General features: G+C 34.9%; 1 protein-coding gene across 4 annotated transcripts in view; it reads left to right on the forward strand.

Moving 5' to 3' along the window:
• UNC13C (unc-13 homolog C) overlaps positions 1–26,331 on the forward strand; it is a 543,682-nt gene that overhangs the window by 220,163 nt on the left and 297,188 nt on the right. For all 4 annotated transcript variants that reach the window (XM_053928749.1, XM_053928748.1, XM_053928751.1 and 1 more), the window contains 2 exons: positions 3,456–3,683; positions 4,677–4,818. In XM_053928749.1, the coding sequence (XP_053784724.1) occupies positions 3,456–3,683; positions 4,677–4,818 (370 nt within the window). The remainder of the gene's footprint in view (positions 1–3,455; positions 3,684–4,676; positions 4,819–26,331) is intronic.

Below are 26,331 nucleotides of genomic sequence, written 5' to 3' on the forward strand. Positions count from 1 at the left end.
CCCCCTCTCAGGGAGTCTAACCTGTATGACGAGCAACATGTCAGGGGAGGGAAGGTCAGAAGAGGATCCAAACCACATGACAAGTAATATGAAAGGTCTGGGGGTCTACTCCAAATGACCAGTGATATGCAAAGGGAAGAGAGGTCACCCTGGGGATGAGGTCCTTGTTTTCCCAGTTTTGCCCATTGCTAGGCCCCTGGGGCTTTCCACCTTGGTGACCTTCTGTACCTGGACCATCGTCTTTGTTCTGCTCCTGTCTAACTGCCTCCCACACAGTAAGATCATCTGCTGAGAATAACAGGTAATGGGGGCATGATTTGGAACAAACTGTTGAAAAAAATAGGAAAGGGAAGAGACTGAGACCAAGGGAGAATATTGTAGTTTTTATGTATATACAGATAATTATTTGGAAGATACACTAAAATTGTTAATACCCATATAAATGTGGTGAAATTGTGAATTTCATATGAAATTTATGTTATGGGTAACAAAAATTAAAGAAAAAGTAAGGGTTCCAATTAATTCTCTGTCTTATTAAATTATGTGGAAGAGAACCATGTTGGATAAGTTTGCCTCTGTTTAAGGCTAAATTTTCTTGTATTTTTGCTGTGTATAATTGTATTGACTGATCTGTCAATTCAGTGTTTTTTAAAAATGTCAATGATGCCTTTAATTTGTATAATGTATTATACTTTACAAAATGCTTTGACTGTACATTATTTCATTTGATTTCATTCATTTTTGATCTCTGGTTGATATATTACTATATTTCAATTAAGCTACTGGACTTTCTATCAGACATTTTGAAGGAAGACTCATATAAATGCAAATTTAGTTTATATCTAATGACTTTGAGATAAAAAGAATAAACTTGAAGGAAAGTAATAAACCCAAAGGGCTGGAAGGGTTTTCAAGAACATCTATAAAGGTCACATGGAGAAAACCAAAGCGGGGTAGGATAAAGGGTGGGAGTGGGGATGGCTGGGGTTGGGAGGAGAGGTGGAGGGAAAATGGAGACAACTGAACTTGGACAACAGTAAAAATGTCATTAAAATATATACAAGTAGAACTTTTAAAAAGTTCTATATCTTTTCTAGAAATAACAGCTAAAAATCATAAACATAAGTCTCCGCTAACCTACTCTTTCAGACTGGTGATTTTACAGTTTACTGGTTTGTTGTCTGTACAAGCTAGAGATCGTCTAGTCCAGGATCAAGAGTATTTGTGAAAGACTGCAAAGCAAGTTGTCATACTTCTGTAATTAATTTTTTAAAAGAATTCAATAAGCAGGTGTTAAGTATAAAGATTTGATTCTTTCAAATGAAAAAAAAATCTCAACATTCCAGCCTTGAATTTGGTAGTTTTTATTTGAATGAGCCTATTTCATGTAGGTGGTAGTCTTCTGGCTCTTCCTAAATTTAGAAAAAAAACCCCAAAACATATTTATCTTTTGAGGACTTCAATGCTCTTTCCTAGAACCTTTAGGAGCACCCATTATCACAAAGATAATAGTAGTTGAGAAATTTTGGAGGTAGTCAAAATTTTATGACACTTAGAACCTTTCGAGCATTTTTAGAATGGCCTTTACAAACCACACATTTGGCACATTTTGAATCTTGCGGGTAACTTTTTCAAGCTGTCCCTGTTATTTCTATTTCATGACTAATCCAGTACTTGTAGTAAAATCTGCATATTGAACTGTTGCAACTAGTATTTAGTCTAGCCTAAGCTAAGTTTTGTGTGTAAGAATTCTGTACTGTGAAGTTATTTTTGATAAACTACAAACATGCTTAATTGCTTAAGGGTAGATAATGTACAAATATGTAGCTGTTCTATGGCATGTTTTAACAGATGACTAGGGCATTTAGAATGGCAAATTACCTTAAATGAAATGTACTAATTTATAGTATCCTTTTTAAAAATGTCATTTGTCCTCAAAGGTTTAAAAAAAAGATTAAGGGAACCTGCTCTTTCTACCATTAGAATGTTCATCTCTGCTTACTTCCTCTAATTACATCTTGATTATTATGAGTTTATTTTTCTACTTTAGTAAACAAATGTTATTCTTTCAAATAAATAAAGATTTTTTACTAAATTACACCTGTCAAATTATATATGAATTTATAAAAAGGAAAGTTGGTAGTTGACCTTCTATCCTTTGTCTTAGCTTCAGTACTTAAGCTGGCTTAAGATTCACGGTATTAGATTCAAAGAACATTACTGAGACTACCCTTTTGGTAGGAATTGAGCCGATAATTTATCCCACTTCATCTCTTAACATTTTGTGAAATATTTACGAGTATACCTATTTTAAGAAATATAATATTTCAAAAAATCCACAGTAATTGGGCGATACTTAGTCATATAGATTAATATTGGAACAATTACTAGCTATGAACACAACTTTCTGATCGTTTTACTACATCTCAGTTGCTTCTGTGCCAAAAAAATGTTTGCCTCCAGCAGCGGCAGTTCCTGTAGACCCTGGTGCATGGGCTTTTGCTTGCCCACTTCAAACTCACTGAGGAACTGTGAAGGTTGAAATCGTGGTTCACTATTTACCTTTTCTATAATATTGAGCAACCCAGATGCCAGACAGAGCATCGAGAATATCTGGCTGATAGCTAAAAAAAGGTGCAGGATCCAAGAAAGGGCTATTGGAAACCTTACTTCTAGAGAATTTGTATTATTAACAAAATGCTCAGAAAACTGAGACCACTCATAAAAAACAGGTCCTAGAAATCAAAAAGAGTTTGAGTGGAAAGTGAGAGTTCAGATGTTCAAAACTATAGCCATATTATAGAATGATAATTCAGGTTTGGTGGTCTGTTAGAAACTTCAGACGTCACCTAGCCCAGTGGTTTTCAAACCTTTTTTAAACAGCAGAATCACTTTTATTCTGGGTAAAAATCTTACTCTGTATTTCAGAATAAAGCAAATTGAGGTGGTATTTATGAGAAAATATTAATCATCTAATTATGATAAATTCCATCAATAAAAATAATTAGATACTTTGGATGAACATAAGTGTTTGAGGTACTGATTCTGAGTGATATTTGACATATATACCCAATCTGTCTCCCAATCTGATTTGGTTATCCATTGAGTAAATATGTGTGGTACATAATGCATTTGATTGTGTGTATTCTTTGCGGGGGGTGGGGGGAGTTGAAATTTGTTTTTAAAAATTCAAACCAAATATTTGCACAACCCCTGATTTAGTCCAATAATAGAAGGGAGACAACTAGAGATCATTGAGGTCCATTCACTTGCCAAAATACAAGTTGTTCTGAATCTCAGCATTGTGATTTGTTCTGATATTTTTCCCCAAAAAAGCCACTCTGACTACTCAGAATAAAACCATTCATTCATCCTCATATTTCTCCTTTTTCTTTCTGTCTTGGGCCATCAAAAAGCCCAGACATTCACACCACCATTGATTTTTCCCACTGTAGGAGCAGCAGAAAAGAGTTCTAAGCATGGTGCTGAAGACAAGACTCAGACTATTATTACAGCTATGAAAGAAAGAATGAAGATCAGGGAAAAAAATAGGCCAGAGGTGTTTGAAGTAATTCAAGAAATGTTTCAGATTTCTAAAGAAGATTTTGTTCAGTACACAAAGGCAGCCAAACAGAGTGTATTGGACGGGACATCTAAGTGGTCAGCAAAAATAACCATTACAGGTAAAAATAAGTCTTACAATTTTTATCCCACATTGAGTTATTATGTGTCAGAGAAATCACTGCTAAAATAATCATAGATAAAATAATAGAATTTTCAATTTTGTCAATATTAGCAAGAGCCTTGTTGGTACTTCAAATTTCTAAAATATTTACTAGATAACTGAAGTAATTTCTTGTGCTATCAATGTCTTGTTTTGATCAAAAGCTGTGTCTTGGTCCAATTAAAAACTTCTTCCAGTGGAAAATGGTTGTTTTACAATATATTCATCAATATTCTACAGTTTACAAGAGATTAGTTTTGTTGCTTCCTGTCACTGAGAAGCTACAAGAGTAGCCAATAATCTCTTCGGTCAGTTTTTCTTAATAAGAAAACAAATATTGTCTTACTTACTCCTGAATCAATACTATTTGTCCCTCGAGTCAAAACAATTTGTGTTTAGTGATGTCTAGTGATTTGAACTTCTGAAGTTGCTCGTAGAATAACATTAATAGGAAGTATGTATTTATCATGTTGAGATTTACAAGCCTCTTAATTTACTGATAGAGTATTTACAAAGTAGAATAAAGATGCTTCTTTTATCAGGTTGAGTTGATCAGTACTGACAGCAAACACATAAATAAATTTTTAACTACAGGCCTTTGCCATTATGTTGGATAACTTTATTGCATATTGTATGTACGTGCTTATTTCTCTATACATGTATACAGTAATGTATATATGAGTATATAGCTAATATGTTTAAGCATGTGTGTGTATATAGATACTATTCACTACAGGCAAAAGCATGTTAGTTCAAAGGAAGGTTTTAATGTTCAGTGTATTTATTTCTTTATTAAACTTTTTTTTAAAGTGCTGTTGCTCACGAGAATGAAAGCAATGGAGATGATGCATCTTCAAACGCAGCGACAAAGTGATAGAACATGTTTCCTTCACTATTATTTTTTGCCTCTGGGGAAACCTTTTTATTAAACTATTTAATTTTGTTATTTCAGTGGTTTCTGCACAAGGCTTGCAGGCAAAGGACAAAACAGGGTCAAGTGACCCGTATGTTACAGTTCAAGTTGGAAAGAACAAAAGAAGGACCAAAACCATTTTTGGAAATTTGAATCCAGTATGGGATGAGAAGTTTTATTTGTAAGTACATAATGTGAAACTATTACAAATAGTAAAATGTTTGAGTATAAATTTAAGACAGGCATGCAAAATATACAGGCAATTATTATCTCATTTTAATAGTGTTTATGCAAATTACAAAGAGAATAAAACTAATGTTATGAATTTCTTTAATACTCTCATGATATTTATTATTTATTCATCAACTTTGGAAGCAAGTGATAAAAAGAATACTTCAAACAAGAGAAGGTGACATGGTTTGGATGACTTTGCAGGAAAGCAAACAAAAAAGGTTACCGCCTTATCTATAACAGGTTGGCCTAACATAGCTAGGAATTTACAGGCTTGATTTAGCAACACCTTGACACCTGAGAATTTATGGCTAAAGACTTTGGGTAGCACCTGGCCCATCAAGTCTACACCAGCCTATGCTAATGAAATGGTTGGTCATAACTTTTACAACCTCTCATTTTCCGAGGTCATTTATTTTTAAAACTCTAATATCTTGTACCAAACAGCAAGAAATCATTTTTCTGTCAAGGATTCTTTTCTTTCTATGACTTTTTCTTGGAGAGACATAAAATGATGTCCAAATGTCATTTGGTAGAAATGAAAATCCCTAACTATGAATTTAAAGGCTGTCCTTTTTTTTTCCTTCTCTCTTTCTAATATTTAAACATGGATCTCATTAACATGCTAAGTAAGCAAACCCCGCACATGGAGCTTGTATGGGAATGTGGGCAATAACATGTAAGAAATATAGAGCTTCTTGTGTTTATGGCTGATAAGGGGAGAGTTAAGAACTAGGTTTGGAAAATCAATTGGGACCAAATAACAGAGGATACAATGGAATGAGTTAAGGGATTTGGACAGTTTCTCCCTTCAGACTGATGGAAGAAACAGCTTTAATACTTCTATTTTTCTTCATCCTTTTTATTGAATTCATTGAAGTGACATAGGTTGATAAAATTATATAGGTTTCACATATAAAATTCTATAATAATACATCATCTGTATGTTGTATTTTTGTATTCACCATCCCAAGTCATTTAATGTCTATACCCTCTTCTACCTCCCCCACACCCCTTTCCCTCTGGTAATCACCATGCTGTTGTCTGTGTCTATGAGTTTTTTCTTAATTACTTCAGTTTTTCCACCCTGCACTATACAACCCTCCTCTCCTATGAGAGCTGTCAGTCTGTTCTCTGTATCTATGAGTCTTTCTATTTTGTTTGTTAGTTTATTTTGTTCATTAGATTCCACATATGAGTGAGATCATATGGTACTTGCCTTTCTCTGACTGGCTTATTTCACTTAGCATAATGTTTCTTTGTTTTTTTAACAGAAGAGAAGAAATTAGTCAATAGTCATAATTCAATTCCTAAGGCAGTAGAGTAAATGAATAAAACAGGGAAATGATCACAAAGGAGAGGGACAGAGCCTGTGCCAAAGCTGACACCAAGTGACTGAGAGAAAAGCGGCAGCTTCTGTCACCATGCAGTCCTGTAAATGCCATGTAGCTAGAGCTTCCGGTCTCTCAGGAGAAGCTGGAAAGTTGAAAGTTTAAAAACAGCTTTATTAAGGTATAATTGACAAAGCATAAAGTCTACATATGCAAAGTATACAATTTTACATTTTGACATATATATACCTTCATGAAATCATCACCACAGACAACATAATGAACATACTCATTGCCCCCAAAAGTTTCTTCATGCCCCATTGAAGCCATACCTTCTAACTCCCCCCAGACCAAGGCAAGCACTGATTTGCTTTATGATGCTATAGGGTATTGTTCATTTTACATTCTCTAGAATTTTATACAAGTAGATAATTCAGTATGCACTCTTGTGTGGTTCCACTCAGCACTTATTTTGAGATCCATCCATGTTGTAGGGTTTAGCAATAGTTTCTTTTTATTGCTAGGTAGCATTTTGTTGTATCAAAGTGTCTCAGTGTATGCATTCACCTCTTGATGGATATTTGGCTTGTTTCTACTTTCTAGCTATTAAAAATAAAATAGAAATACGGGTGCATACTTATTTGTATGGACATGTGTATATATTTCTCTTCAATAAATACCTAAGAGTAGAGTTGCTGGGAATATGTTTAATTTTTAAGACACTTTCCAAAGTGGTTACACCATTCTACATTTCCACCACCACGACATGGGTATTCTAGGTCATATACATCCTTCCAACACTTGATAAGGCCAGTCTTTTAAATTTTAGCCATTCTAATATGTGTGTAGTTGTATCTTATAATGATTTTATCTTGCATGTCTCTAATGACTTAATGACTTCAAGCATCTATGCATGTGCTTATGTGCTGTTCTTTATCTTATTTAGTTAAGTGTCTGTTTGCATTTGTATAAGATTCATAGTTTTATATTTTACATTTAGGCCTATGATACATTTTGATGAAGTTTATGAAAATAGTATGTTACAGACTCAACTTTATTATTTTGCATATAGATATCAGAAAGTACTGTCTTCCCTATACTAAATTGCTTTTGCACTTTTAGTGGAAGTCAGCTTTCTGTATATACGTGCCTCTTTTTCTGAATTACCTGCTCTCTTCTATCAAGTTCTTTATCTATCTGTGAGCCAATACAACATGGTCTTGATTGCTACAGCCTTACTTTATAAGCCTCAAAATCAGGTCGTGTTAGTCCTCCAACTTTTTGTCTTTTTCAAAGTTATTTTAGTGGTTTAGAACCTTTGGATTATATCCATATGAATTTTATAATCAGTTTATTATTTTTCACACACATAAAAACAGCCTGATACAGTTTTGATTGCCTTATTGCCCTGGCTAAGGTTTCCAGTATGATGATAAATGGACGTGATAAGAGCAGACAACCTGGCCTTGTTCCCAACTGTAGATGGAAAACATTCTTGATCAACTATGATATTAGCTGTAGATGTATTACAGATGCCATTTATCCAGCTAAGACAGCCATCTTCTACTCCCAGTACACCAAGAGTTTTGATCAGAAATGGATGTTGTATTTTGTCTAAAGCTTTTACTGCCTCTATTGAAAAGATCATATGATTCTGAATGCTGTTTTTAAAAATTTACTTTAAAGGTATTGCTTTATTGTCTTTGTGTTTGATTGTTAATCTTGTTTTCAGTGAGAAATCTGGCATCCTCATTTGTGTTCCTCTGTACCTGTCTTTATTTTTCCCCATACGTGTTTTTTTTTAAGCTGAATTTATTGGGGTGACATTGGTTAGTAGACTTATATAAGTTTAAAGTGTATAATTCTATGATGTATCATCTGTATATTGCATTGTCTGGCCAAAGACAAATCTTCCATCACCATATATTTGGTCCCCTTTACCCTTTACTACCCTCTGTTTAATACTTTGTTTTCTTTATCATTTTTATAACTTGATTATGATGTGCCATGATGCAGTTTTCTTTATGTTTTTGGTGCTTATTTTTTGTTGAGCTACCCAAAACTGTAGGTTTACAGTTTTCTTCAAATTTGGAAAATTTTTGACCATTATTTCTTTAGAGATTCTTTCTGCTCCTACCTTTTGGAGATTCCTCATGTGTATCTGTATTAAGCCTCTTGAGGTTGTGCCACAGCCCACTGATACCCTGGTTTTCTCTCCCTTTCCCTTCCTCTCTTTTTCTCTGTAATTCACTTTGGATTATTTTTATTGCTATATGTTTAAATTAAATAACTTTTTTATTTTGTAATGTCTAACCTATTAATTCAAGCCACTGGATTTTTTTTATCTCATATATCTTAGTTTCTATCTCAGAAAGTTCAAATTGGATCTTAGCAGCTTCCATGTCTGCACTTAACACTTTTTAAAAAATTAAGACTATTTGTTTTATGAGAAAGTTCACATAAAAAGTCATGGGAAGGTGTAGTGATTTCCAATATGCCTCCTACCCCCACATCTGCATAGTCTTCCTATTATCAACATTCCCCACCAGAGGTGCATTTTTTACAATTGATGCACCTACACCAACAGATCATTATCACCCAAAGTCCATAGTTTGCATTAGTCACTCGTGGTGTTGTCCCTTCTATGGATTTGGACAAATGTATAATGACAAGTATTCATCATTATGGTATTATACAGGGTGTTTTAGCTGCCTTAAAAATCCACTGTGCTTCACATGTTCACCCCTTCTCCCTCCCAAAGACATGGCAACCACTGATTGTTTTACTGTCCCCATAATTTTGCCTTTTCCAGAATGTCATATACAGTTGATCCTTGAATGACCTGGGGATTAGGAGCACTGAACCTGCACCATTGAAAACCTGACTATAATTATGGACTCTACAGTTGGCCCTTTGCCTCAGCAGATTCAAGCAATGAACAGTATTTTGAGGAGGATCGATAGTTGGGAATCCACAATTGGGAAACCACAGTTAAGAATGAAAAAATATCCCTGGCTGGTGTGGCTCAGTGGACTGAGTGCCAGCGTGCAAACCAAGTGTCAACAGTTTGATTCCCAGTCAGGGCACATGCCTGGGTTGTGAGCCAGGTCCCCAGTGGGAGGGAGGGGTGCACAAGAAGCAACTACACATTGATGTTTCTCTCCCTCTCTTTCTCTCTCCCTTCCCCTCTCTCTAAAAATAACTAAATAAAATCTTTTTTAAAAAGAATGAAAAAGTACTGATTTTGATCCATGGTTGGTTCAATCAACAGATGTGAAACCCACTGATAAGAAGGGTCAATTGTGTTTATTGAAAAAAATCTTTATAAGATAACCCTTGCACTTCAAACCCATGCTGTTCAAAGGTCACCGCAGTTGGACTCATACAGTATGTAGACTTTTCAGATTGGTTTCCTTCACTCAGTAATATGCATTTAAGATCCCTCCATGTCTTTTCATGGCTTGATAGCTCCTCGCTTTTTAACATTAAATAATATCCCATTGTATAGACTATTTATCTATTCTCCTTCCGAAGGGTATCTTGGTTGCTTCCAAGGTCTGGCGATTATGAGTGAAGCTACTATAGCATCCATATGCAGGTTTTTGTGTGGACCTGTTTTTAACTCCTTTGCATACACCAGGAAGCACAATTGCTAGATCATATGATAAGCATGTGTTTAGTTTTATAGAAATGGCCAAATTGTCTTCCAAAGTGGCTGTACCATCTTGCTTTCTTACAAACAAAATATGTTGCTTCATATCTTCTCTAGTATTAAGTGTTGACAGTGTTTTGGATTTTGCCCATTTAGTAGCAGTGTAGTGGTAGCTCATTGCTATTTTAATTGACATTTTCCTGATGACATATGATGTGGAGCAGCTTTCCATATGCTTATTTACCATCTGTGTATTTCCTTCGGTGAGGTGTCTTTTAAGGTTTTTCAACCATTTTCAATCAGGTTATTTCTTTTTATTGCTGAGTTCTAGGATTTCTTTGAATATTTTACATAAGAGCTCTTTATCTTATGTGACTTTTGGAAATATTTACTCCCTATCTATGGCTTGTCTTCTCATTCCCTTGACGTTGTCTTTCTCTACTTAACTCTTTAAACACATGCGCAACTTTTAATTACTGTTTTGTTGTCCTTGACTACCAATTCTAATACATGTACCCATTTTTGGTCAGTTTTGATTGGTATCATTCTTCTCAAAACAGTCTTCTCATTATGTGTCATTTTTTATGCTACTTCACATGCCTGGTTATTTTATATTAGATGACAGACATTGCAAATATTACCTTGTTGGTTGCTGGATATTTTTGGCATTCTGTACATATTCTTGAGCTTTGTTCTGGGACTACATGGAAATAGTTTGGTTCTTTGATCTTGATCTTGAAATTAAGTGGGAATGAAATATTGCTTAACTAAATGCTGATTATTCTTCAGTACTGAACCAATACCCTTCTGAGTCTACTGACTCATTGGTGACACATTTTCTAGTCTGCCCAGTAAAAACAAGCACTACTTTTGGCCTTAGGGAGTGCTAAGCAATGCTAATGAAATTCCTTTTGGTGTCTCTAAATCTGGTCTTGGCTTATTTCTTCACATGCATGAATTTATCATCACTCAGGTGATTGTTCAAGAGGAACCCTCCACAAATTGTTGGAGTTTTTCTTCTCTTCAGTTCTCTTCTCTTTAGTATTATTTCCTGTGACCTCTAGCTGCCTTTGTCTTCTCAGATTTTCACCTTTTTTTTGTAATTCAGAGCCCAGTAGATTCCAGCTGGGTTCCCGACCCTGGCACAGTGGCCTAGAAACTCTCAAGGAAGTAAGCTGAAACAATGAATAGTAAGGTTCATCTCATTATATTTTGTCTCTTTGTTATCTCTGTGATATGAAAACAACGTACAACTCCTGAAGATACTTAATCCATAGATTGCCAGTTGAAATGTGAAGCATCCATCCAAAGAATTGCAGTAGTACAAATATTTATTCTAATTTTTTAATACTGCAAAGGGTCCCCTTGAAAAATCAGCTGAAGGAGTGCATGTGAGGTAATACCAAGGTAAGGTCTACCAAAAAGAATTAGATATGACAATGTCCAGAGCTCATTTCAGGGCAAGAATAGCATCTGTTCCCACCAGACAGGCTAGAAAGCCTCATGATTCCCAGAGGCCAGAACCCAGGACAGTAAACCGAGAGGGAGAGTTAAAGATGGATTATCTATATTCTAATTGGCATTTTGTATATAACTTATTATTACTGTATGCCTCTGTTTTCCTTCTAATAGGAGACATCATCTACATTGTCAATAACAACATATCTAGTTTTTAAACAGCATTACTTTCAAAGAAGAAATTCAAATTTAAATCCATTATACTCTACTGTGCATGATATATATATTATATATGTGTATGTGTATATACACATAAATACATACATATCTATACACATGCATGCACATGTGTGTGTATATATATGTATATGTAATGGATATAAAAATTAGGCTATATATATATGGCTTATTTTTCAAATACTTTTCACTTTACTGACAAAATGTTTATTAGCTTTAAGGGAAATCACAATTATCTTCTGTTTGTCTCTTTCTAAAATATCAAAAATGAATGCCTAAATGTTCAAAGTAATTATTTTTATTGCCAGTTTTTTGGACTCCAGGATTCCATTTATATAACTGTGGTTCCAATAATACTATTTTGAACCTACCCATTTTACTATGAAAACAGCATGAGAATTGCCAACTTATCTTCCTCTATAAGGGGTTTTCTTTTGCAGGAGGCAATGAGTTCATAAAGAATTTATGTGCAGATTTACAAAAATGCATACATGTCACAGATTAACTCATTCATGCTTCCAACCATCCTGACAATTCTGCCCTGTGAACTGGAGTGTAAAGTGTCTCCGAAAATTCTGAATATAGAATGTTTTATTAATAATATGGCTTTAGTTTGCATTTGGGGCAGTTTACTTATTAATAAATTCTGAGCTTTAGCTAATATGAAAAACTGCGATAATAATACATAGCTTACCAGATCGTTATATTTTTTGAGGTAATATCTACAGATCTCATGGCACTTTTTAAGCATTAAACATGGCAGTTATATTATTATCATTATTAGCATTAACACACAATCCCATCCTTTGTGCTGAGATTCAGTACTTTAAAGCAAACTTGGCAGTAGTACTTTCATGTCAAAAAGTTCCAACCTGCATAGTGAGGCTGAGAAGAGACCAGTGAACAAGGTGCTCTAAGAAGGAAGTGCTGCTGAAATAAGGGGTAGAGAACTGAGCATGGGCAAAGCATCTGAGAGACTGTCTAATCCAACCCCCTCATTTTATTGATGAGAAAATCGAAACTCAGACAAGTTATACAACAGCCAAGACTTCAAAGCAGCTGCTGGATGGAAAGCCACAAATAAGACACAAGTAGAAATAAAGAAGTGTGTTTTTCCCCACATCCAAACTCTTCCCTTGGAAAAAGTGCCTTTGACCTAAACAAGGTAGGCAATCACAAAGCTGTTCATGAATATGCAAATAAAGTATTTTTTAATTTTTTTTGTTTGAAAGCTTAATTGTCCCCCAGTAATTGCACTTTGATGCCCTCAAGAGATTAATGCTAAGTGATTTCCATTTTAATTTTACCCCACTCACCATGGGTTAAAGAAAGTAGCTTGAAATTTAATCTAAAAACTATGGATGTTACACGATTCTAAAATGGGGCACTCTGGACAGTGTTTGCAGAGAACAGAGGCATGACCAATTAAGCCTTTGCAGAAACATGGGTTAGGAGGGGTTGTAAACACATGTAATCTTAAAAATATCACTAGGATTAATTAGGATAATGTATATGAAAGTGTTTAGTATTACAAAAATCTAAGGTGCTTGTTAACTTGCTCTTTGATCCTAGTAAGTTCTGTATTTGATCATTTCATAATTAATTATGTTTGATTTTATTTGCTTAAGCTACAGTTAATAAAATGTTTTATGCGTATCATAAATCATTCATTCCCTCACGAGGAAAGAAAGTAAGTTTTCCCAGTTGGTTCCAGAGAAACAAATGGCACTGTCGTCTGCCATTTTAATAAGAAATTTTGTGTTAGGAGACTTACAATTTATGTATATATTGATTGATGCTATGTTTTGTGGGGACTCTGTAGTTGATTCTCCGTGCTTCATTTTTGCTAATTTCTAAATAAAAACAAAAGTGCATGCTGCCTCCTTCCTAGAGGGGATGGAGGTCTTAATGGCCACAGCAGGCATGTGTTGCTTACTTTTTTAAGCATTGGTATTCAGCATTGAAGTACAGAATTATTTTAAAAACAGAAAGTCTTGTTAACACTATGTCTATGGTAGGAGTGCAAACATGCCCTTATTTACGGTGGTATTAAATAGGCAGTACAGTCTATACATTCTATACATTCTACTTATCTAATTGACTGGACAACCAACTCCACTTGCTTAGTGGGGTATCAGTTAAATCCCACATTTTCTGAGTGTCCATTATATGCAAAGCACCGTACTAGGTCCATGGAAAGTATTGACTTGATGAGTGCCTTCATGTTATTCCGAAAAGCTATCTGGCCTATGAGTTTATAAACCTGAGTTTCAGACTGTTCAGGACTGATCATGCTTCTTGACTCCAGAAAACCCCTTAACTTACTGGAATCTCATTTTTACAGTGGTCAGTGTGCAAAAATATATATTTTTTGCACATCGACCACTGTAATATATATAGTTCCCTTTGACTCAACAGCAGTATTGTTAAGAGGCAGTGCCCATGCAAGCATTTTCAACACATAAGCACCAGAAACTCATCATGTTGTTATTTGCAGAGTCCTCATTGCCTCAGCCCTTTGAAGCATATGGCAGGCACGTTCAATTCACTGCTACCCAGATGCGGCAGCACCTAGAGCACCCCGGGCCCATGGCTCTGGACCACACCATGTGCCACTGAGCCCAAGGCTGAGTATAAATTAAGCACAAACTAAGCTTCATTGCAGACAGCTTACTTAAATATTACAATTAAACTAAAGCATCTTCACAGTGCAGCCGATTAATATTTTCAAATGACAGCCTGAATGTAATCAAGGATATGATTTATTGCCTATATCACCAGCACAGTCTTTTCCTGGGCTACATGGGAAGGGAACATTTCCTCAGTTATCTGTGCTAGCTTACAACGATGGTATCAGAATTAGGGAGTCATTTGTCAAGAAGTTCCCACAATTGTCTAAAGCAACATAGAGTTTAGTAATACTTTATTGGATCATAATTTTTTAAGCTAATCATTGTCTACCTGATAAATATGCCTGGTAATAGGGGGATATCATAAGCAATACTACCTTTCACTTAAGTCAACTGGGTTGAGTCATGACTGATACATACAGCAGTGCCATACAGCATTTACTTCAAGACTGCGTAATACTAGAACCTAAAGGCTTGTCATAAGGAGAGGAAGGTGATGTGAAAAGAGACATGGACTGAAGTCAATGAAGTATGAACTTGGAATTACCAAAGAGAACTGATTCATGGGTAACAAGCCCTAAAATTTCAGATGAGAACAAATCCTTGGAGACAGCACTCTGATTGTCTATAGACCAAGATGTGATTGTCTATAGGCCAAGATGTAAGGGACATGTATGTAACTTAGTTTTAAACTAAGGATCTAATAGAATTCAGACAAAATCCCCAAAATCTTTAGGGAGCATTTTGATTGTAACACCAAACTCTTAGGGCAATGAGGACTATTTGGTAGGATAGATATTCTCTTGCTGGGTAGAAAAAGAAGCCCCCACATTTAAAATGGTCCAGGAAAGGGATTAGGATGCAACAAATTTTAATATGTGGACACAGAAAGCCCTTTTAGGAATCCAGAAATATCCAAACAACAAGAACTCGAAAGGCAGAAATTATTATGCCCTTTCATTCATTTCTTTATTTTTCTCTGACTGGTCATCTTCACCTGTTATTCTCTGTCTCTGCCTTTCCATTGTATTTTCTTTCTCTCTCCCTCTATCTCTGTCTCTATCTCTTTTATCTGTCACTCTGCCCCTCTTTCCTTCCTCTGCCTTCTCCCCCTTATTCCTTTTTCCCTCTGAACTCTGGTCCAATTCCTAACCACTACTCAATCACTACACATCAGTTTTCATGTGGTTCACAATAGCCTTGGCCCTGTGGCCATATATCTCCCAACTCTATTAATACACAGTTTGCTGCCCGGAAGTGTTTTTGTGTTTTTAGACAAACAATCCAATTCATCTTTACAGAGCAAACCATGCAAGTTATGTGTTATTGGTCAGACTGTGATCAGAACATCTTAGACCCAACCCAGGTGCTTTCCATGAGGAGGGGAGAATAGGGAAGTCCTGGTGGTCTCAGGTGACTCATTTGGGCCTATGGATTGAAGCAATTTCCCCTGAGTGGAATATATCTAGCATGGGTGCTATAAGCATCTTGACCTAGCAAGAATTTTCAAGACCCAAACACACAATACCAATCACCTTCTATTCAGTTCATTCCCCTAGCTTTTGGATGTATCTCATGTGTGGACCGACCATTTTGAAGGCAGAAGAAGGAGAACAACATGGTAGAACTAATCCTAGCCAACCTTAAAGTTTGCAGATCGCTACTGACTGAGAACTATAAAATGTAAAATCTGACTCCTGGGTAATTTTTTTCCTAATACCAGCTCCACTGGTCCTTAGAGAAATAATTCATTCAATAAATATTTATGTATGAGCACTCTTCTAAGTGCTGCAGACACGGAGGTAAATATGAAAAAATTGATTCTTCTTACAGGGTTTTCATTTTAATTGGAATAGAGATGGTGCCAAGGCTAACATCTTCATTTAGGGAAAGTCCATCCTAGGCCATCAGGAGAGAATGGGCAGTTCTGCTTGGTGCTGCCATCTTTGCTGGGCTTGATGACTTATCTCTAAATAAATGGAGTTTAAAGCATGATAATATTTGAAGGCTGAGCAAAGGAAGTTCAGGTAGTTAAGCACCTTGTTGAAGAAATGTTAATGTTTAGGAAGAAAAAATCTAAAACCCAAGTCATTGCAAGTATCATCACAGTTATAAGCACTGATATTTGTGTAGCTATGTACTACTGTATCTCACTTTCTGTCACACATATTACACTTCACAACTTATAAAACATTGATGTGGTTGCTGTTGTTTCTGTTGCCATTTTACAAATGAGAAAGCTAAGGCTCAGGGAATTCAACAGACCGTTGCTAACAAAATTCATCCAAGAAGTAAAGTAAGATATCCTTACCTTTGGTTACCACCCTAAATGTTCGTTCCACACTATCTCATTCCCTCACCAGTGCCATCATTCAAACAACCACACTAAGAAAGCCATGAACAAGTCACTGCAAAAAAGCACTGGAGAATGGAAGCTACTTTTAAAAAAGAGAGAAATTGAAGTTGTAGAAATAAAAAATATGTATAATGTAGAAAACAATAGGAATGGCAGCAGGTTAGACATTGCAGAATAAAAAAACATGGAACTTAAAGCCCTAATATTTAAAATGTATAAAATGAAACATGGAGAAAAACTTGTTAAAAATGAAAGAACAAGTGACACTACTTAAAGCAGCCAAAAATCATATTAATTGGAATTATCTGAAGAAGAAAACTGGGTATAGAAAAAGAATTTGAGGATATTTTTTCAAATTTGATAAAATTATAAACTCACAGACTCAAGCTCAATGAACCTAAAGCACAAGAAAATTAAAATCACACCAAGACACATCATAGTCAAATTGCTCAAAATCAGTGAATAAGAGAAAATTTTGAAAGCTTGCAGAGAAAAATGACATAGTACATACATAATAAGAAAAATAAAGATAGCAGCAAACTTCTTGTAACAATCGATGTTAGCAATAATACAGTGGAGAAACATCTTGAAATTAATGAAACAAAAACTGTCAGACTGAAATTCTTTACCCAGAGAAAATATATTTCAAAAACAAAACCAACAAAATAGTCTTTTTCAAAAGGCAAAAATAAGAGCTTTTCAAACATAAAAGCTGAAAGAATTTCTTTCATTATGACCTGCACCATAAAAAACGTTAAAGGAAATCCTTTGGACACAAGAAAAGTGACACCAGATGAACATGTGGTCTACAGAGAGGCTTGAAAAAGACCGAAGAACACTGGAAATCCTAACTACGTTGGGAAATCTAATAAGTGATTATGTTGTTATTTAGGTTTATTTAAAAGATTATTCAACATTTAAACAAAACAATCATTTCCTGGGTTACATAACTACTAGAATATGTTTAGGTAAAAGTGTGGAGGACAGAAAGAAATGCACCATTGTAAGGTTCTCATACTGTACATGGAGTAAAAAATATTTGTAGATTTACTGTAATAATTTAAAGATATGTATAATAAATTCTAAAGTAACCACTAAAATAATAAGACAAATATGTAATGGTCTATACACCAAGTAAATAAAATTCAATCATTAAAAATATGCATTAATCCAAAAAAGTAGAATAAAAAGGAAAAAACAGTAAAAAAATCAAATGAGGAAAATAGAAAATAAACAGCAACATGATAGACTAAAATCTAAATATGTACATGATCACATTCAATATAAAAACTCTAAACACTGCGATTAACTGGCAGAGGTTGTCATATTAAATACAAAAGCAGGGCCCAACAATACCCTGCCTATAAGAAATTCTTTTTAAATATAAAAAGACAAATAGGTCTATGACTGAAAATATATCACCCAACGACAGCAGAATACATATTAATTTTCAGTGCACAAAGAACATTTGCATGTGTAGCAAATAAACACATGAAAATATGCTCGATATCATTAATAAGGAAGAGAAATTAAAACCACAACAAAATACAATTTAATGACTAGTAGAATGGTGCATTTTATCTTTTTTCCTCTTTTTTGCCTTTTTTTTACCATTTGACTGTTTTTTATAATTATGTTTGATGTTTCCTGAGTTATTTTTATCTCATGTTGTTATTTTAGTGACTGCTTTAAGAATTTATGGTATATCAGCAAATGAGTGGATCAAAAAATTATGGTACATTTACACAATGAAATTCTATGCAGCAGAGAGAAAGAAGGTGCTTATATCCTTTGCAACAACATGGATGGAACTGGAGAGCATTATGCTAAGTGAAATAAGCCAGGCAGTGAGGGACAAATACCATATGATCTCACCTTTAACTGAAACATAATCAACAAAAGAAAAAAGCAAACAAAATATAACCAGAGACATTGAAATTAAGAACATTGTAACAATAGCCACAGGGGAGTGGGGAGGGGGTAGTGGGGAGAGGGGTCTATAGGAGCTACTATAAAGGACACAAGGACAAATCAAGGGGGAGGGTAGAGGTGGGGGAGGGAGGTGGGACTGGCTGGGGTGGGATGGAGGGAAGGGGAGAAAATGCAGACAATTGTAACTAAATAAAAATAAATAAGTTTAAAAAAAAGAACACACACACACAAAGAATTTATGGTATATATCTTCAAATTATCAAAGCCAACCTTTTAGTTATATGATTTCATACATAGTATACAAACAAGCCAATGAAAAAAAGTGGGCAAAGGAGCTGAATAGACACTTCTCCAAAGAGGACATACACATGACCAATAGACATATGAAAAGATGCTCAGCATCGCTAATCATCAGAGAAATGCAATTTAAAACCACAATGGAATATCACCTCACACTTCTCAGAATGGCTTTCATTAATGAAACAACAATCAACCAGTGCTGGTGAAGATGTGGTGAAAAGGGAACCCTTGTGCACTGTTGGTAGGAATGAAGATTAGTGCAGCCACTGTGGAAAACAGTGGAGGTTCCTCAAAAAACTAAAAGTAGATCTGCCTTATGACACAGCAATTCCACTTTTGGGTATATATTTGAAGAAACCAAATCACTGATTCAAAAGAACAGATGTACCCCTATGTTCATTGCAATGTTATTTACAATAGCCAAGCTATGGAAGCAACACAAGTGCCCATCAACAGACAGGTGGAGTAAAAAAAAAAAAAAAGCAGGGGTACATGTATACAATGCAATATTAATCAACCATAAAAAAGAAGAAAATTTTATCATTTGCAGTAATATGGGTGGGCCCAAAAAGTATTATGCTAAGTGAAATAAGTCAGAGGAAGACAAATACCATATGATTTCACTTATATGTGGAATCTAAAGAACAATACAAAAAACAAAACAGAAACAGATTCATAGACACAGAGAACAGACTGACGGTTGTCAGAGGGGAGCGGAGCTGGGGGATGGGTGAAAAAGGTGAAGGGGTTGAGAAGCACAAACTGGTAGTTACAAAACAGTCATGAGGATGTAAAATACAGCATAGAAAATAATAGTCAATAATATTGTAATAACTATGTATTGTGGCAGGTGGGCACTGGAACCATCACTGTAAAGCATATCATTGTCTAACTACTACACTGTACACATGAAACTAATACAAAATAATATTAAAAGTAAGCTATAATTGAAAAAAATTGGAACTTAGTCAAAAAAAAGAAAAATGCATACAGTATAATACCATTTATATAAAATTATAGGAAATACAAAGTGCAAACTAAATTAGTAATACAGCAGATCACTGGTTGCCTGGGGAGTGAGAATGGGAAGGGATAGAAGGAAGTGATTGCAAGAAGTCCAAGACAACTTTTGGAAGTGATGAGTAGGTTAATTATATTGATGGTGGTGGTTACATGGGTAAATACATATAACAAGACCTATCAAAGTATGCATTTTAAAAATATGTATGGTTAATTGCATGGCAATTATACCTCAATAAACTATTAGATAAACTGTTGTTTAAAATTAATTTTATCCGTCTATTAACAGAGTCAATATTCCATTAGTGACTTGCATTCTACGAATTCAAGATGGAATAGAATTGCTGTTTCTGTGATTGTGCTGATGATAATAACCACAACAATGGTGATATCAGACCCCATCACAACTGCCCCTTGTGTTCTGCCAGTTGGTAGTTTACAATGGTCTTCTACATTTCTAATATCATTTAAATCCTAGAAGAAACTCAGTGTCATACACGCTTGTAACCTCACATTCAAAGCTGAGAAAAATGAGTTTCAGACTTTTCTGAAATTAAAGGTAGTAGAGATACTAGAGCCACAGCCTCTGCCTTTTTATCCCAAGTACTTGAGTCTCTCACTTGAGGTTTCTGGAATGGCTTTATTTGCACATAATGTAAATTTATTATAGCTTATTAATTTCTATGTAGAAAGTCATCACTCAAAATTAAAAGAATGTGCTATCTTAGGCATAACCACTGGCATTTACCATTCCATTAGTTATACAACATTTTAAAGCATTTTTAATATATTCCTTAATGATTTTGAGCTTTTTGAGAGTGAAAACCTCCTAAAATAATGTTGGGTACAAAGTGAGCCTAAAAAATCTCATTAATGATTATTTTCAAATGATAATTTCTTACCAATAATACTGTTCTGTAAACATTCTCTGTTATTTTTTTGTTTTGCACTATTATCGTTTTACCCTTATTTCTACCTTCTTACTTTTCCTTTAATTGTACTTGAAAAATAATTTTTTATTCCCCAAGAAATTTGAAAGGTATGTTTCTTCTCTGTGTATTCTATGAGCATTATTTGGTGAACTCGATATTTAATTTTTTATTAGCTTCTCCTGTATATGTTTTCCTGCCTAATGAAATCTTGTCTTTAGTCTTCATGATATGTTTGTTATTTTCTTTCAGTTATGTTTATACCTAATAAACCTGGATGCTGCTTTTGATTAGATTGGACTTGAAGGGACAATAAAAGGAACAACACATACTTTGGCTTAGTATAAAGCACTGATATAAGCAATAGGAAGTAACCACTTGAACTATTACTGTGACGAGGTCTTGTCATCCTCTTTTACTCTGTCCTCACAGAACTAAAGATAAAGTTGAGAAAACACAGGATGGAAAACTACCACCTACCCTGGGGAAATTTAAAATGTCTTTTTACCTGAAGATGATATCAAGGGTTCTTTCTGACATCAAAGGTTTATGAGCTTCTGAAACTTTATTGTTGACCAATAATTAAGTACATATAGGTGTTGGGAAAATTCCATCAAGAAAGGACATTTTTAATATTGCTAAATAAGGGCCATATTGAAAACATTTTTAAAATAAAGCATACTTAATTAAATATTTAGTTTTTCAGTCAATGGTTATGTAAAACTTTCTTTGTTCCAAGGAAGAATTGAAATGACTAATCCGGTTTTATTTTTCAGTTGTATATTCAGTTGCAAGAATTGGAATGAAAATAAAAAGTTTCAAACCCAAACTATCTTATAGTATAGGGGTAAAGTTGTGGAGAAAATGGTAAATTGGGGGAGAATTAAGTTGCCGATACATTTATGTACTGGCTTGCCAGGAGGTCTCAGAGTTGACTACTTTAGAGGGAGGCATATTTTAAGCTTCCACCCGGAAGCCCATTGATAATTAGACTCAGTCCCCTTAGAGGACTATCTGTTCATGAAACGGGGATCAGTGCAGCATGGAAGGTAAAGTCCTCGTATGTGAAGGCCGTGCACCCAACTAACTAGCTGACTTACCGTGACCAACTGGCCCTACCCTAAGACCTTTGACTGTTCTGCCTAGCTTTTACTGTAGCTTTTCTTTTATGCCAACACCCTACTCTCTTAAAATGATATCCTCTTACAGTAATATCTTCTATGAAAATAAAATCTTACCTTATCATCGTCTGGAAGATAGTGTTTTTTGCTCTTTTTAAAACATACCAATGTTTATAGCTGACCAAATTGCTTTGTAAAGATCACTTCATTTTTATTACACAAACTTTTGGAAGTTTGAAAACCTTCCAGTAGATATTTGGTTATATTTTTCATGTAAGTTATTGGATAAATGCTTATAATTGTATAGATTCAACTTCAGTTTTCCAGACACTTGAGTCTGAATATTAATGATAAACCATTACCAAATGCCAAAATGCCACAGGAGCTATCAAATGGTTGACTGTGTTCACACTGCAGCTTGGTATATTTTTCTTTTTGGATTCCATCTCTTTGCCTTTTTCATAACATTCAGCAAAAGAGTCCAGAGACAACTAAAGTATAACTGATGTACTATTTATGAGTTCTTAAGCACAATTGTTCCATTCTAGGTAATTGGTTGAAGCTTGATTTAAGTAGAAAACTTCGTTGGAATGTAGGGTTTCCTAACGTTTCTTCTCTTTGCTAGCAATTCTTTGGTGATTACTGCAGTTCTCCATAAGCCTGTGCTGTGTTGCCGGTATTGGGAATGTTAGATAAATTGTATTTGCCTTTATGATTAATGCTTCTGATTCAAGTGTGTTCAGATCAAGTCTGGTCAGGCAACTGATGCAACTGCCACCTGCTGCTGACACTTCCATCATTGCTTTCAAGTTTCTTGGGAGAGTAGCAGCTCATTGTTCTTGGGAGAATAGTAGCTCTTCTTTTCTAGCAAAGAGTGAAGGGGAGAATCGGAGAGAAAGGCAAGCTAGGTGGCTATAAAATGAATGCTGACAGTTCTGTCTTCTTGCCAGGGATAAATTCTAGCTATTTATTTTAATTCTTTTTCTCTGTCAAGAAATAGGCATAAGTTCTTTAAAGTTCTTTCTGATATGCAGGAAGGGTATCAAGGGTACTTTTCACACATTTTTTCTATTTTTCAAGTGGATTGGTATAGTAGCAGTGAAAGTATTGCACAAATATCGTGTATATATATTTCATTAAGTGTATAATAGATATGCTCTCTAAAAATCAATATAATATGAAAGGTAGGTTTCAACTATCTGATTAGCAAAGATTGATAAGTGATAATGTTCAGTGTTAATGAGCATATAAAGAAGTAGGTACAAGGGCAAATATATGTATGTTTTCTGCAGGATATTTTAGTAATATGTGGGTGTGTGAATGTATGTCTGTCTGTACATAGATGTATATGTAATCAATATATATTCCTTCCAACCTAGAAAATCCACTTTCAGTAATTAGTTAAACTATTTTCACAAGTCCGTAAAGATATACACATAGAAAAAATAATGCATCAAACTTTTAAAGGTAAATATTAATACTAAACAATATTTTTCAATTAAAATATTTACATAACATTCAGTGAATAAGAAATTCACTGAATACCAATATATAATACTATGAATTGTGCTTATTGCAGATGGAAATCAATATGGAGATGATCCATCTTTCTAAAAAACACTATATTATGTTAAAAGTCTTTAAAGCATTCATATACTTATGCAGTAACTATATAGTGTAAAATAGTAATAAAATGATTCATATTTATAAAACACTATTATTTTTCCAAAACATTTTTATGCCCATAATTTCTTTGTAAATCAATCATTGTGTTACCTAGTGCAGAAATGTTTATCATGCTTTATTTGTCAGTTTCCTTTCCTGAAATAAGGAAGCTGGATGATACACTCTAGAGAAATTCTTTTAGCATTACAGAGCTTTATCGATCCAGATGCAAATTCTCAGACCTTTCAGAGAAGGACAAAGAAATACTGGAAGAAATAAAAGAGGAAACCAAAGAAATAACTTAAGCTAAGTGTATAGCTTCACGTATCTCTCTATGGCATTTTCTACATGAGTTTGGTACATACACAGTATTGGTCATTTGTCTATTGCTCTGCTATTTATTCCCTGAAGTTTCTTCGCTGTGTTCTGTGTCTCAGGAACCTGAACACTGAAGGCTACTTCTCCAGACTTCCTTGCCCACTAGGTTTAGACATGAGGAAGCACTGTAGTGAAATTAAAAATGAGAAGATAGGAGAAGCCAGAGTATTTCTCCCTTTGTCTCTCTGACTTGGACAGCACCTAAAACAATGTCTGGGTTTCCTCCATGATTTAAACTCCCATTGGAAGAGAACCCCTCTACAGTCCCAGTTATCTTCCGTCTTTTCCTACTTAGTCTTGGCACCCTTGTCAACAAATTTTTGTATTGTGCCATATTGGTAGGAATGCACATTGGTGGAGCCACTGTGGGAAACAGTATAGGGTTACCTCAAAAAAATAAAAATAGGACTACAATATGATCCAGCAGTCCTACTTCTGAGTATCTAAAAGTAGTGGAAATTACAATCTTAAAAAGATATTAGGACTCCCATGTTTATTACAGCACTATTAATACTCCAGATGTGCAAACAACCTACATGTCCATTCACAGATGAGTGAATCAAAGCATTTTGTATGAACTTACAATGGAATATTATTCATCCATACACAGAAGGAAGTTCTGCAATACATAACAACAGGGATGAACCTTAAAGATTGTACTGAGTGAAATAAGCCAGTCACAGAAATACAAATTCTGCACGATTACACTTCTGTGCCATATCTAAAACAGTCAAATTCACAGAGTCAAAGAATGGAATTGCAGTTCCCAGGAGTTGAGAGAGGGAAATAAGGGGTTACTAATCCACAGGCAACACGTTTCAATTAAGCAAGAGAAATAAACTCTGGATACCTGCTGCACAACGTTGTACCTGCAATCAACAACACTGTGCTGAATACTGAAAAAATGTGTAGAGCTACAGGACCCAAAACGGTGTGGTGCCTCATTAAAGACAGACATACAGACCAGTGGAACAGAATAAGGAGCCCCAAACACTATAACTCTTTAATAGCAGAGTAAGATTTTACTGTATCAGTATAAATCAATAATTAATCAATTTCCTGTGTTTTGATAATTAGCTACTAAATTTTTTTTCTTATTATACATGTTGCAGGAATTTGTTCTTTGCTGTTAAAGGCAAAATACATTTATATGTTTGAATGATATAATTATCTACTTTGATTAGTTAGAAGTAATTAAATACCTACTGGGGCCACGGCTGGTGTGGCTCAGTAGGTTGGATGTCCTCCCACTAACTTGCTGGTTGGATTCCAAGCAGGACACATGCCTGGATTGAGGGCCAGGTCCCAGTTGGTGTTGTACAAAAGGCAACCAGTCAGATGCTTCTCTCACATATCAATGTTTCTCTCCTTCTCTTTCTCCCTTCCCTCCCCTCTCTCTAAAAATAAATAAAATATTTTTTAAAAACCCTACTGGGTGGTTAGCACGGTTCTAAGTGTGTGTGTGTATAAAACCATTTATAATCATATTATTGATACAATGGTACCTCAGTCTCTTTGGCTTCAGAACTCAGTACTCATTGCATTTTCAGGAGGACAAAATGTTTCAGCACTGGGGCTCGCCACTCACTTCACCCCATAAGAGAAAATGCCTCAATAATCATCGCTTGCTCACCATTCATCAAAATGAATTAATGATGAGTACTGAGGTACCACTATATTCTTATTTAACAGACTGGGCATAGAGGCTCCGTGTGGTTATGTATCTTGCCTGAAATCATATTGCTAGTAAGTGGCTCAAATGGAATTCTAGTAAAAAGCAAAAAAGATTTATTCATTTTGAAGAGAAACCAGAGTACATCAAATGGAATTTTAATCAAGCTTATTATATTACTCCATCATGCCTAATGAACACTGACCTTGAAAGTAAAATGAAAAAAGGCATGACATGCCATGAATCACACTTTGGAATATTAGAGCTAGAATAGGATGACCACAAAATGACAGCGACATTAACACTGTTCGAGGCCCTTTACAGCTACATTAGTTTTTGCTTTAGAGATCGTTAACATATAGGTCTTTATTCTGTGGGCAAATAAGTTAAGAAAAAAATGCATCAGCACTTAAAGAAAAGTCAAATATGCATATTTGTAATAGTTAATGAACAACAGAAAAGAATATGATTGTTTTTACCTGTGATATTTCTCTTATTTATTCTATAAATGGTTTCTGAGTACTTGCTGCAAGTACTAGGGATTGGGGCAAAAAACTCCCAGGGAAGTTTCACACAGAGGCCATATTTAAGGGTCTTGAAATACAGATAAGGAAAAGACATGTGTACCCTAAGAAACACAATGAACAAAGGGTCTGAGAAGGAAAAATACATGGCAAAATGAAGAAGTGATAACTAGAAACCATCCCTATTACATACACACACATTATCCTTTTTTTTTTTTTGATAGAGAAAGCAATTTGATTTTCCTGTTGTCATTTTTT

Source organism: Desmodus rotundus, chromosome 7 (genome assembly GCF_022682495.2).
Source record: "Desmodus rotundus isolate HL8 chromosome 7, HLdesRot8A.1, whole genome shotgun sequence".
Classification (NCBI taxonomy): domain Eukaryota; kingdom Metazoa; phylum Chordata; class Mammalia; order Chiroptera; family Phyllostomidae; genus Desmodus; species Desmodus rotundus.